Consider the following 14,963-nt stretch of genomic DNA (forward strand, 5'->3'; position numbering starts at 1 on the left):
CAGCTGCCCTGCCCTCGCTCTGCCTGCAGAGCGGGAACGCTAAAACCAACTGCGCACTTTGACATGCGATCACATGCAGGGCCACAAGGTTGGCTTCAATCGCGTTGCGGTATGCTCCCTCCTAAAGTTTTGCTTCCTCCATGGACTCTCATGTGCAAGCAGACGAAAATGAGGACCAGGAGCTTTGCCGTATATGATAACCGGCAACACAGACGTAATAGACGGGCTGGTCAATGGTGCAGTTGGGAACCTCGCCCACACTGAGGTAGACAAGCCAGCTGTGACTGGCTCAAGTTCGACTGTTGTGCCACAGGAAGACGAGGTTCTACTTCGGCAGCTGCTGCTTACAGTGCGGCCGCCGTACCTTGAAAGAAATATGTGATGTGGACAAAGTGTGCGCCCACACGGGTGCAGTATTTTGAAAGCAATCTGCGATGAGAACAAAGTGTGTGCCTGTGCTGGCCTCATTTTCAAAGCAATCTGCAATGTGGACGAAAAGCCACCAGTGCTGATGGCTTCGTATGCGCTGTGCTTTCGACGTTTAGTTCGCATTGAAGCGAGAGACAGCATGAAGGTCAGTTCGCTCGCTGCTGCTGCCACGTTCATCTTGCTTAATTTGCTATCTCAATCGATGCTTCGCCTTTCGGACAAAACTATGACTTTTTTATTTGTTCTTTACTTTGGATGTTCGTCACGCACTGTTCGCAATAACATTGTTAGACATCGTGATGAAAGTTTCGGAAGTGAGGCGTTTCGGATATTACGGACTTCGGATAAAACGGAGAGTTCTTGTTGGATTATCAGGATCTGTTGTAATGAGAGTCGATTGTATACAAACGAGGAAATCAGTGTGTGCCAACTCATAGGGGCACCAGACACAGACTCTGCCGCTGTGTGCACAGTGCATAACTCCAAGGGTATTGCAGTTGCCACAGTGTACGTGTCACCAGGTGTTCAACATTTGAAGATTACAGACTTTTTGGCACATACCTTTGTTCTTCAACATGATGTGCCCCTAATTTTTACGGAGGATTTCAACAGAAACATGAAGAAACCCCAATATTGCCGGGATTTCAACAGAAACATGAATTCCCAGAATGCCTGGTTACAAGAACTGTGTACAAGATGCCCTCAGCATGGAATTTGCAGCTCTTAAATGCAGTTCCTCGTGCACCGGTTCTTGTTTGAACTTTGTGTATTTACAAAGTACCCTTACTGCCCCACTGCATGTCCTTCTAGACCTACGTTTCTGACCATGAAGCACATGAGTGCGTTACGATAAACAAGACTTTCAATATACTTACTACTTGCAGTTACCGGGTTCAATCTGTTTATGACGGCCTTTTATGGAGATGCTACTCCAGCTTCCAGAGTGAATGTGCTGCATTTGCCGTGCAGGCCTGTAGCTTTCTTTTTTTTTTCTCTGTATTCGTTCTCCATTTGTTGCATACCAAAATCACTCTGCATTCCTGGCCTTGACAAGTTCCTACAATCAGCATTGTCTTAAAATTAAACTGTGGGCTTGAACGTCTTGAAACTGCAAAGTGGGTTATGAAGATCAGTGTAATGGAGGGCTCTGGATTAATTTAGACCACATGGTTTTTTTTTTCAACATGCACCCAATGCATGGTTACCAGTATTTTTGCATTTCACCTCCATTGGAATCTGGTCACCAAGGCCAAGATTGAACCCGCAACGTTTCATGCTCAACAACACAATACTATAGCCACTGTAGCAAGTAGCAATGTCTCTTCGCTTCTTACAAACATTTCTTGCTTGAAACAATTGACCGCAGTACACATACAGCAGAACAATACAATCAAAACCACACAAGATGCAGAATTGTTGCCTTGATCAAAACAGAAAGCAGACAACGGACATGTTTGCAAGTCAAAACTGCTTGCTCATTCAAGAACAAACAGGAACATCACGAGTATCTCCAGTCTTGAATACAGCAGAACTATGACAGTTCTGGAAGAGCTGTAGTTGCTTGCGTTTGCCGCCTTTATCTTTCCATACTTCTGCTGGTATAAGCAAACCACGAAATAAATACATTAGTTTCGAATTTAAAAAAAATTTAGACTAAATTAGGGGGTTTTACGTGCCAAAACCACGATCTCATTATGAAGCACGCTGCAGTGGCGGATTCCGAAAATTTGGACCCCCTGGGGTTCTTTAAAGTGCACCTAAATCTAAGTACATGGGAGTTTTCGCATTTCGGCTGCATCGAAATGCAGTTGCGGTGCCTGGGATTCAATCCCATGACCTCGTGCTTAGAAGCCCAACACCATGGCCAAGTTTGGAAATTAGTTAACCACTATATTTCAGTGGCCAGCCAGTTTGTGGGTGGAGGGCACAAACATCATGAAAATACCCACCGGAGCAGCTCGGTGGCCATACCAGCGTTCTGTTGCTCAGCACAAGGCCTCGGGTTTCATTTTCAGTTAGTACTGCAGCATCATTCTGATGGGGTCGGAGTGTAGCAATGCCCAGGTATCGAGATTTCAAAGCATGTTAAAGAACTCTGACCTAATTTTGACCACCTGGGGTGGTCGAAGTTAGGTCATCTACCTAGGGGATGCACAAAGAGACATTTAATCTCCCTGGTTAAATCTGACCACTCGTAGTGGTCGAAATTAAATGAGAGACCCCTGCTCCAGCATCTTGATATATGCCTAAGCATACTTTGCCTAAATGTAGCCTCAGTTGTGATTCTGGCCTCAAAATTCCTCGTTCTTTCTTTGTTCTTTCTTTTTTTCTTCTTTTCTTTCCTTACGAACAAAGTAACGTTTGCAATTGGTTCAATCAAATTTCAGCTTAACTTTCTGCAGCTTGATGGATGCTTTGGCAACTGACTGTGAAATATCTGTTCCCAGTGGACACCTTGGCTCAACCCTAAGTGAATCGAGATCCTGAACAGCAGATTCTGGTGAAGCTGCGTGCAGTTCCAGCCCATTCCAGGCAACCATGAGGCCATTGTCTGAGCACAGCCTGGCAGGTGTGGCCACAAACCTGGCCCCCAGATGGTCACACAGCTGCGCCAGCGCGTCTCTGAGCACACCATTGCATGCCACACCACCTGCAACCACGACGGTTGGGGCCACCCTTTCTCGTCTCAGTTCGTCGGAAGCCAGTGGAGGCAGCAGGCCCTGCCGTGAACAGAACTCTAGCGCCCTCTGGGTGCGTCGAACCAAATGCTGCACCACAACTCGCTGCGCTGATGCGCACACATCGTGCAGTTCAGGGACCAGGGCATCTGCCTCGATACCTGCCAGTTACAAGGGGGATAATAATGCAAAGAAATGACTGTTTATCAAAGCCCTCGTTGCAATAAGGCGGCACCCACATCAATTCACTGTGGTCTGCAGGACTACATCATCATCCGCCTATTTTTATGTCCACTGTAGGATGAAGGCCTCTTACTCCCAGCGATTTCCAATTACCCCTGTCTTTCACTAGCCAATTCCAACTTGCACCTGCAAATTTTCTAATTTCATCACCCGACCTAATTTTCTGCCATCCTCAACTTCCCTTGGCATCCATTCTGTAACTTTTATAGTCTACCGGTGATCTGCCCTATGCATTACATGGCCTGCCTAGCACCATTTCTTTCTCTTAATGTCAATTATACTATTGGCTATCAACGTTTACTCTCTGATACACACCACTCTCTTCCCGCCTCTTAACATTACACCTAACATTTTTCATTCCATCAATGTTTGCATTGAGTTATTCAGCTTCAAATATAATTTGCATGGTACATATTACAAGAATGCAGTACTCTGTAATTTATATGCAGAAATATCAAAGTGAGTGGCCATATGAGGAACCTCCTATGCAAGTAGTATTGGGCAGGAAAGGTGCAGGCAGTGGAACAAACGTTTGAGCTCGTGATAAAAATATGGATGGCCTACACACATTTACCCTTCCTTCCACTAAGCCTGCTCTTCTGCAGAACATTTTAACATTGAGATGAAAATGAATAAATGAATTTATAAATAAATTATCTGGTCACTACAGGAGGAGTAAAAGCAGAGCTCTGAGGACAAGCTTTAGGGAGAAACAAGCAGTAGAAGGTTTGCTAACAATGACTGACACCATTTCAACCACTGAATTTGACTTTCTTTTTCTTAAATAAATACCTGCTCGTAAAGCATGCAAGCATGATTTACCTGCCTTCTGTGGTCAAAAGCAGTGAGAAAACTCGTTGCTTTTTGCTTTTAACAACTGTAAGTGCATGCACTTGATTGTGATGATGGTGGCTAAGCAGTCAAATTGCAAGACCACAAGAATTTGCCGTAACAAAGTGAAGCATTACAAATGCAATTATAAATATGCGAGGCAGGAGTAGGCCAAGGATAGGCAGTAAGGTAGGCTGCAAGACTGGTCCTGTGTGACTTCTATGAAGTTGTGCTGTTTCATATACACGTACAAAAGGCAATTTGTGCAGCTTTTCCAGCCAAATACGATTTTTGTTCTATCAGCCTCTCACTAACTCAAACTGTGTTTTACCATCTCTACACGTAAGAGAGACAGAGCTGCAAGCAAATGAGCTACAAGTAAACCACACATGCTTATGGTTATAAAAGCTCCGAGCACTAAGTGCAGTGAAAGATTTTGAGCACTGCGAATGTTTTGAGCTCACCATGTTGCTTCTCCAGACGCAGGATTTCTCTATAAACGGAGTTCTTCAGGCCCGCAAAAGAGAAGTCGCAGCTGCGGTAATCCATCATCGGCTCTGGGAATGGGAAGGCATGAGGGTTGGCCCCACGGGCCAGCAGCTCAATCGCTGCCCCTCCACTGAGGCGACGGCATTCAGGCAGGTTGTGTACCTTCAATCGACGAGCCACCTGAATCGTTCAATATTTACAGCAAAAATGTGATGCGCGTCATCACCATAATGTTTTATGTCCGCGCTTGGAGACCTCAAATAACACCTGTCCTGTGCCAACCAAACCCACCTTGTACCTACAAGTTCACTAACTCCACCACTCCATCGAAGCCTCTGTTAGGAAGTGTTTCCTTACACCCCCTTGGCACCAATTTTATTAATTTAGATTACTCCTCGATGGGCTAGTTGGCTCTATTTTACTGAAAAGATTAATGCGCAAGAAAATGAAGATGACATCCAAAGTAGAAAAATGCAGGCGGGACACGTGAGCATTCATTTTCCACTCACAATTCCTTTCAATTCTACTGCTCTAAACAGACACACCAGTACCTGTTCTGCACATTACGTGTGATATACACATTAGAGTTAAAGCAAACCATATAGACACTTGGAAACAAAATTTATACAAGCTTCTTCTCCAACAGACTAATTTATGTCCAATGCAAGACAAAGGCTTCTCCCAGTGGTCGACAATTACTTCTGTTTTGCATCAGCTGGCCAAGTCCTATGCCGGCAATTTTACCAATCTCATCACGCCGCTCATTCTTCCATTGTTCGCGAATGTGTATCCCTTCCTTTGACACTTTGTCGTTATAGTAGACCGCTGGTTATCTGCTTCACAGATAATTGAAAAAGATATCTGCTTCATTTTACTGAAAAAAAATTGTTAATTTGAATAATAATAACACATTGTAGAAACAGTTACTGTATGCTTCATAGCTTATAGCATCTAGAATAGAGCACTGCAGAATAAGATTAGCCAAAGAAAAGGTCAGTACACAAAACAGAGCACTAAACTGTGCAACAAGATGAAAGGTTGTCAAGATATGCGAATTACCAGCTATGGCATTCTTTTTTTCATATTGACAAATTGAAAGTCGCTTCTAGAAAAGTCATGTTTTTAAATATTAAAACAGGAGCAGTTGGCACTAATCCAAAGAAGCCATGTCATTGAAACTAAATAACAAACCCAGTATGCATCAGAGATCAGATAAACGCTGGTGACAACAAACCATAGCATTAAAATTGCTGCATTTGTTGGTTTACATGTTTTTGACGGTTGTTTCTCAAGGTTTACTTCACATACGCTATAGAATTCCCACGTAATATGAAAGTCAGCACATTTGAGTCATTTCCTCACTATCTGTGAAATAATGGTTAATTTTAACATATTTTACAAACTTGGACAGGTTTCCACATGTTAGGAAGGCAATCTTAGTTCGAACCATCTTGCCATTTTGCTGAAAATTGGCAGCCTCTTCTTAAAGTACGGTCTTGAATTTATAAAAGCTGCAATAAAAGACTTAATGTGAAAGCAGACAATATGAGCACATACCCTAAAACATTCTTTTTGTATTTCATGCTGCAGTTACTACCACACAAAATCAAGTAAATCAAGATATTCTGGTTAGATCAACTACCGTAAACTGGGGCGCTATAACGTAAAACTATTCCAAACTTTTCTATTTGAATTCTGCAACGAGCCCACGGCGATTAGTCAAAAACTATTTTGGCCCACCCCCACTTCACCTGTCTGTCACGCGACATCACGAGAGCCGCAATAGCTCCCCATCTGATATGATGTGTACACACTGATTATGCATAATTTGGCCGAACAAAAGAAAAATAGTTGTTTCTGATTCGACACCTTTTTGCCATTAGCCCTCGACTATTGTTCAAGTTTTCGTAATGCACCCACTTCACCTGCCTCTCACGCGACGTCACAAAACCACAAAAACTTACCGCGTCACAGTGACGCGTACGTGTTAAAGATGCATTAATATACCGAACGAAACTGAATTTTCTTCTGAATAGCCGCAGGCTGCCCCGTTCCGAAAGGAATAAAATATGGCTGCCGCCGATCGCTCCGGCACTGCTACTCACCCCTGCCGGAGAGCATGGGTTTATTTGCCTGTAATAAAACTTTTTGCATGGCCCTGTAGTGTTTTCAAGAACTTTCGGCACGTTTACGATCTCGTTCTGCCAACTCTTCTTTGCTGAGGATCTGTTTTAGCGTCATTCTTAAGCTTCCATTGCATGCCGCTGCGATTGTCGACAAACCACCGCAAGCTAAGTAAGAGAAAGTGGACCAATCACAGACACCGGCACCACCCTCTTCATCCAGTTATCGATATTCAGTGCAGTGGCTCGGCCCCATCGAGTCCCTCTCCACTTGAACATGCTCCTCCCCTCTTGTGAGCCAATTAGATAAGACAAGCCGCTCAGAGCGGGCAATTTTATTCGTTTTTCAGGGAAACAAAAGCGACCTCCTATGAACGAGGGGAGCATTTGATTGGTTTGTTCAGACAACCCTGCGGGTTACCCGCCCGATGCTTGCATCAGCAGTTACGTAAATTTGATTTCATGAGACTGGAATAAAAACATATTGGAATAGTTTTACGTTTAGGGCCCCTGGTCTAATAAGTGCATCCGGCGACAAAAGTTTGCAGGTCACAGGATCTCCGAAAACGTTTAATTCCCAAGCAGCCTGTAGCAGCAGCCAGTAAAACTGTATACAACTGTTAGCATATTCTAGTCGAGGCCCGAAATGTGAGGTTGTGTGCATTGCGAGGTTGCAGAGATACTCAGCTTTTTTTCAGATCTGGTGCCTTGCATTATTTTGTCACTGGGTATACATTGTTGCAGGTTTAGTGAATTGAAGACCTTGAACCACCTCACTCAAAAGCATGCAATTATTAAGTTTCACGTGAAGCACGCTCTTGCAATTCAGTAACTTGTAGACCATGAACCAATTTTAAAATTTCTTCTCTCTGCTGCATCCAACAGCAATAAAATTTAGGCAATAGCAGGCAATTCACCTCGCGCAAGACTGAATTTAATTAAGTGTAAATTACAGAAGTGTCATTCCATCTATGCTGCAGTTCAAGATCATAACCAAAGTAATTGTTGTACTAGGTAAGAGCAGGAATTTGCTCGTGCTTCCCAAATTAATGGTTGGCAACATTTTTCATTTGCTAGAGTGAACAGCTTTTGACTCTACAAACACCTGATTACAATTTTCATCAAGATAATCCTAACAAGAGTCTTTCAGGATTTTCACCCCAAAGGCTGTAAGCTTTTAATCTTTAAAATGGCTAAGACAATTTGTTGGAGTGGGAGCAAAACCAACAATCTCCACATTATGTGTGCGACGCTCTACCAACTGACCTACATCAGTGGCTGTCAACCAGTCCACTTTCTTGGGTAATTGTTTATATGTATTAATGCTAGCCCTGGAAGTGCTAGCCAGCAAAATTCACTGTCATGGCAGTGAATTTCGAACATCCTTTCAACTATCAAAATGCAATATACATGTAAGAACACTGAAAGAATATACACAAAAAGACATCAGTTAAACATCACAGGGTTACATATTGTAATACTGTAAGGATGACTGACAGTAGCCACGACTAAAAAGCACATACTTCAGGTTGTAGTGAGTGGATAACTGAAAACTTAGAAGATCAGAGCTGATAAAGGACAGACGGTGATGGGATGAGTGACTAGCATCAAGCTGAAAAATAATTGCAGATTGATTAAAGGGGTCCTGAACCACACCTTGGGCTTGATGAAAAAACACAGCCCACGGATAGCGGATATCATACGATGTTGTGAACATCTCAGTCAAATTTTGCAGTCGTGCATGTCACGTGGAGCTCGTAAATGGAATGCGAAGTCACCTTTCTCTCAAACACTCCTGTTTCAAGAGAAGCCTGCTCATCACTCTTTTCTGGACGCTTTATTTTGCAATATAGCAGATTCCCATACACGGAAGCTATTGGCCAATAGCTGACATCAATAAAGACGGGTGTTTGCACCAGTGCGCTCCTTCCTATTGTTTCTGTGTACATTTATTGATGACGTTTTAATAAACAGGGTGAAGTAAGTGAAAATCTGCTCTTCAGTTTTGATCAGAATTATGCACTTCCGGAAGAAGCCAACTGTCGTCTACTCAGGCACGGCCATGGCCGCATGTGTAAGAATCAAACTTTGGCCACCCTGCTTATCAATGGTGTAGCCGTCACGTCTTGCTAATTTTGACTAGTTTTTAACACTCAACTAGCCTCGAACCACTCGAAACTTAAAGTCGGACAACATGCATGTTTGCTGCGCACGCTCACCCCTGGTCGTTCCTGGTTAGATGTCCTGGCAGACTTCGCTTCATAATGAGTAATTGACAGTACTTCAAAACGTGCAAGTTGGATGTTGCAACTATCTGTCGGTCAAGCTGGTGCAGGACAAAGGTCCGTACCATGTAGTACCACCAGACTGGAACAAATGAGCACGGTCCTACATCCAAGCCCTGTTGCACACAATTCAAACACTGTGCATATGCCCTACAGTTGTATGCAGCTGCGGCCTGCTACATAGCGGAAATACCACGGTCACCGCAACAAGTTTGCTGATTGAGCAGACTGCGGCTCGCTAAGGACAACTGTGCTTGGTTACGTTTGGCGCGTCGTAGGCACCAAAATTGGAAGCAGTGGCATCCACGTGAAAATCCGAAATCAAACTAGAACTGCCCGTCGTGGTGACGTTCAGTAGGCCCAGCATTGTGGGCATGCCCCACTCCACTGTAGCCGTTGCAGTGCAAGCCACTGAAAAAAGAACAGGAGCACAGCGACCAGGATCATAAGCAACCCTTTGATTGCCAATAACTCAGCTTCTTTTGAACGCATTGAAGTACTTTATGCGGCAAAGTATTTCTAAAATAGTCTATTTTAACTTCAAATGCATTTCTGAACTTTGATAAAAAGTGGTCCAGAGTCCCTTAGTCCAATCTTAGTCCAATGCTCATCCAAAAATGTCCTCAGACCTGTGCATTCCCACACAAGGTGATGTACGGTTGGAGTTACCTCCCTTGCACACATTTAAAATGTGAAAGTGATTGCAGGCAGTCGGGGTTGCTACGTTGTCATTGCCACTTCTATAATTAATTAAAGTTGATTGAAAGCAAAAGAGATGGTGCAGGTGAACTGTACGAAGGAGCTTCCTTTAGCACAACAAGCAAATAAATACATAGTGTATGCCATACATACCTTGTCCAAGGCCTCTCCTGGAGCATCATCAATGGTTTGCCCCAACAGCAAAAAATCATCGATAGCACGCACCACAGCCAGCTGGCAGTGGCCACCAGACACTAGTAGCACGAGGTAGGGAAACTCCACCCTGTGAAATATATAAATCACAGCAGAACCTGTCGCTGGGCAAGTCGGCACATCTTAATTACAGCCTGATGGGTGCAAACACAAGCACACGTAGAAAAATAGGCAACACACAGAGGCACTCTGTTTGTAGATCACAGACTGGACTGGGTGATTTAGAAATGATTTAGATCCATACAGGTCTCTGAACATAGCCTCAGCTTTCAGCGCCACTGTGCGCACTGCCGAGTCTCCGAGATTTCACGCCCAGGCAATGCATGTTTCAGCTTCTGTCTAATTTGTGGAGAGTGGCAATGGGGGCATGCTTAATACGATTAGCATTCTTAGGGTACCTGACACACTTTCCAGGGTCTCAATGACTCTCTACCTATCTATATATCTGTGTCTCCAACCACCCAAAAGTCACAAGAGAAATAAAATTTATGCTACTACTGCCAACCATTGTCCCACCAACTTTGGTCATTGGGAGTGGATAGTGCATGGTCTAATGGGTAGCGCATTGGGCACCTGCGCTGATAGAAATGGTTTCGAAACCAACCATTGGACCAACTTGGTTTAATCTTCACCTGGCCTCTGTTCAATGAACCTCTTTGACGTCAACTTGGGTCACTGAGTGTGTGCCACAGCATATGTGCCACAACTTCAATGACAAAAAAGATTCTTTAAAATTTATTCGGTGCTCGGGGGAACTGAACCCGCACCCCTTCGTGGCGGTGCTGCTAGATGGCACAGCAAGTGCCGTGACATGCACGAGAAAGGAGCCTGGCTGCATAGACATTTCGGGATCGGTGATATACTGTGTCGATACATTGCCTCAATGCTAATTGCATGAACGTCGACATGGGTTCTGACTAATTTTTTTTTCTTTTGTCGTGCAAGAAATGGCTATATTTGGTAACGTTTGGCGATGCATCCACTCATATTTCACAGGTAAATTTTGCACGGAGGCTGCCATATTTCCACACCATTTGAAACTAGCCTTCGAGTGTGCTCATCGTCATTAGCAGCAGCAGCCTATTTTATGTCCACTGCAGGACGAAGTCCTCTCCCTGCAATCTCCAATTACCCCTGTCCTGCGCCAGCCGATTTCAGCTAGCGCCTGCGAATTTCTTGATTTCATCACCCCATCTAGTCTTCTGCTGTCCTCGACTGTGCTTCCCTTCTCTTGGCACCTGATCTGTAATCAATCATCCCATCTCAATTGAGCACCCGATCTCAATCAATTTTACTCTTTCTCTCTTCAAATTGAGGTGAATTCTAGCCTTCACTAACCTGTGATCACTGCACCTTTACCCTACCTAAATCTTGTACATCCTGCACTATGCTGGGATCAGCAGAAAGTACGAAAGCAATTTCATTTCTTGTTTCACCATTAGGGCTTTTCCAGGTCCACTTTTTGTTCCAATGCTTCCTGAAGAAGGTGTTCATTACTCGCAGCTTATTCCTTTCAGCGAATTCTACCAACATCTCTCCTCGAGTGTGCCTAGAATCCACACCATAGTTGCCAATCGCTTGTTCACCAGCCTGCTTTTTCCCCACTTTTGTATTGAAGTCGCCCATGACTACAGTATACTAAGTTTGCACTTTTCGCATGGCTAATTCAACATCTTCATAAAAGTGTTTTATTTCTTCATCATCGTGACTGGAGGTTGGAGAGTAGGTTTGTGCTACCTTTATCCTACAACCTCCTATTCAGCTTTATTATGACTACTGCTACCCTCTCATAAATGCTGTATCAATGTTGCCTGCTATGTCCTTATGGATTAGGAATCCTACTCTGAACTGCTCCTTATCTGGTAGTCCCGTATAGCAGAGGACGTGGCCATTTGTCAGCACTGTATAAGCCTCACCAGTTCTTCTAACCCCAGTAAGGCCAATAATGTCCCAAAAAATGCCTGATAGTTCCTCAAAGAGCCCTGCTAGGCTAGCTTCACTTGAGAGGGTTCCGGTGTTAAACGTTGCAAGTGCAGTACGAAATTTCATTGCAGTTAGTCCTTAAAGCCCATCAATCAATCACCAATTATCAGATGTTTGCCCAGATATTATAAATTTAAAAGAAAAGTGAGATAGCTGAGAGCCACAGTGGCTCAGTGGTTATTGTGCCACTGAGCCCGAGGTTGCGGGTTCAATTCCAGCCGTAGCGGTCGCATTTCAATGTGGGCAAAATGCAAAATCGCTCGTGTACCATGCTTTGGGGGCACATCAAAGAACCCCAGGTGGCCACAATTAATCCAGAGCTCTCACTATGGAGTCCCTCATAGCCCACTGCGCAGCCTCAGACCGCAAATCCCACAATTAATTTTTTACGGCTGCCAGTGGCTGCACTTGCTTGTTCTGCAGACGAACAGCCGTTGCATGGGCCTCCATGTGGTGGACAGGGACAAGTGGCTTGCCATACTTGCGGGCCAGGTTGCAAGCAAAGTCGAGGCCCACACGCAATGAAAGAGCCATGCCGGGGCGCGTTGTTACTGCAATGGCTGTCATCGCCTGCAGATGTGTTTGCATAGAAGTGATGCCACAGAAAACAGTGATATTTATCCAGAACTAATGGTTATTTGTGACTACTACATGTATCAAGCCAGTACAATCAATCTTTGTTATAACAAAGTTGCATAAGACACAAGAACTCTTTTTGTTATATTCTATATTCATTGTAAGCATATATTCTTCACGTGCCGATATTAGTGAGAAAGATTTTTATATTTGCGTCTTTACATCCAATAGTTTGTTATATTTGTATTAATTACATTGAAGTTTGACTGTATATCTACTAACAAAGCAATGAGCAACTAACAATGTACTGATGTGTACTACCATGGGCAAATTAAATGCAAACAAGTTAGAGCTGACTAGAATGCATCATCCATTTTTCCTTCTGCCATATCATATAACGTCTGCATATCTCTCACTTGAACCCAAATTTTGGCCATACACTATTTTATAGCTGGATATAAAGCACAGTGAAATCACACTCCTGATTTATCACTTGTAAGAGGTTTGCATTTTCCAGTTCCCCTACCATTTGTAGATGACAGCAATACTTCTACAACGATGTAACCATTACGCTGATTGCAGTTGCTAACATTTTAGCCGCCTGTACCTATGTCCCTGAACATGCTGCAAAACAATATTGTTTAAGGTTGCAGCAGCTTAACATATATAATGATCCAGGACATTCACAGGATGCATCAAAACTTCATAGAAATTCACACATGTTTATTACATAAAAACAATTAACAATTCTTTTTGTATATACAATCAGACATCTTTTCAGTGCTGTCAAAATAATTAGCTTTATTTCCACCTTTCTGAACAGTGCTTTTCTTTTAGAATCATATTCCTCACATAGTCCTGGCTGTCCGCCACATCTCTGTCTTAGAAGTTGGTACTATCATGTATTCCGTGTATTCCAGTTACTCTGCATCTTTATAAAAATTTTAAAAGATTCATTCAGCCAGGAGCAACATGTCACAAACAGCTTCAAATGCACATAAGATTAGAGGTAAATGCAACTACATGTTACTGGAGTCATACACCACAGGACAACACTATTTTAAGATGACCACTGAAACCAGCTCCATTCTCTTATAACAGATATTTTGTCTCTTAAGTATGTGGGTCACATGACAGGTATGCTGCAGTCCATGCCAGGCATAACGGAAATATCTTATGCAAAAGAAATGGGTGCATCTTCTCAGTGATGTCTCATTTTTTCTTTAAAGTGATTTATGGAAAACTTGTTTATATTTGCCACTGCATAAGTTGTTCGTCTCACCTCTAGTGGAACAGGACATTGCTTAAGAGCATCTTGAGCAACTTGGGCAATGTTTTCCGCATGCATGTCTCGTGCAATGGGAGGAATGATGCCGCCATACCTTGAAAGTTGTTCAAATAAGAGATGTTACTGCGCGAAGTTCACATGGGTGCGAACAATAAAACAATTGCACCGGTATGTACAATTATAAGCAAGCACTAGTGTAAATCCACAAGACAACAGCACCAGCACATACAAAATGTGCAAGTGAATTGCACACGCCCTTCATTTCTAGAAGAGCAAAGCCACACGTTTATTCTAGAAACCATCGCTACATTCCTGCGTACAACTAAAGTGACTAAGCTGCACGAGGCTGTGCTAGCTGTGTCAAATACCACACTGTAAAACATGCGCCAGAGAATTATCACCAAACGGTTGGTTATTATAAACTATAGAAACGGATTCAAATTATGTAGACTTATTTCGCATACACGCAGAAAGAGACACTGCATAAAACAGCACATGTGGTGCACCCAAATTCACGTTTAACTACTCAAATGTGGAGATACTCACTCAATGTGCTTTGCCAGCTGAGAGTGGGCTGATTCGCCGAGGATGCTTCCCTCGTCGTCGACGATACCAACAGCTGTGTCATCGCAACTTGTCTCAATTCCCAAAACAATCGATCTGTTGTTTGTACTGTAGGCGTGACGACGTTCTGGTTGCTTGGAGCATAGCGCACGTCGGTGTGACGAACCGTGGCCCCTAAGCAACGAAGATTGCAACTCATGACCAAGCATTACCCGACACCGACGACGGAGAACGTGGCGGATCATTTTCGTTATTGACCCCATACCATGCAAGCAATAAAACACATAAAACTACAGGAAGAAAACATTAGGTGCTAACTTTTCCGATCTATATGCGCGAGACACTCATAGTAGCACAACACAGGCGTGCATGTGCCCTGCATGCCACGACCGCCATAGCGCGTCCATAGCAACGGTCGTCAAGCAAGACCACGACCACAGTAGCACAGTAGGTCGTGAGCAAGACTTTAAAAGCTTGCAATCACCTGCGACGCATACATTGCCCCATAACGCTGATACAAATTATTTACAAATGAGAAAATTATATAAAAAATAAATTGAAA

General features: G+C 43.4%; 1 protein-coding gene across 1 annotated transcript; it reads right to left on the reverse strand.

Moving 5' to 3' along the window:
- Positions 1 to 2,207: 2,207 nt before the first annotated feature.
- On the reverse strand, positions 2,208 to 14,849 carry Tcs4 (Threonyl-carbamoyl synthesis 4). Its single transcript, XM_070535779.1, has 6 exons — positions 14,384 to 14,849; positions 13,832 to 13,931; positions 12,386 to 12,543; positions 9,931 to 10,060; positions 4,646 to 4,850; positions 2,208 to 3,268 (listed from the first exon to the last, which is right to left on the reverse strand). Exons 1-6 carry the CDS (start codon positions 14,662 to 14,664, stop codon positions 2,802 to 2,804), a joined length of 1,341 nt encoding a protein of 446 aa, XP_070391880.1. The 5' UTR covers positions 14,665 to 14,849; the 3' UTR covers positions 2,208 to 2,801.
- Positions 14,850 to 14,963: the final 114 nt, after the last annotated feature.

The sequence above is a fragment of the Dermacentor albipictus genome, chromosome 3 (assembly GCF_038994185.2).
Source record: "Dermacentor albipictus isolate Rhodes 1998 colony chromosome 3, USDA_Dalb.pri_finalv2, whole genome shotgun sequence".
NCBI lineage: Eukaryota > Metazoa > Arthropoda > Arachnida > Ixodida > Ixodidae > Dermacentor > Dermacentor albipictus.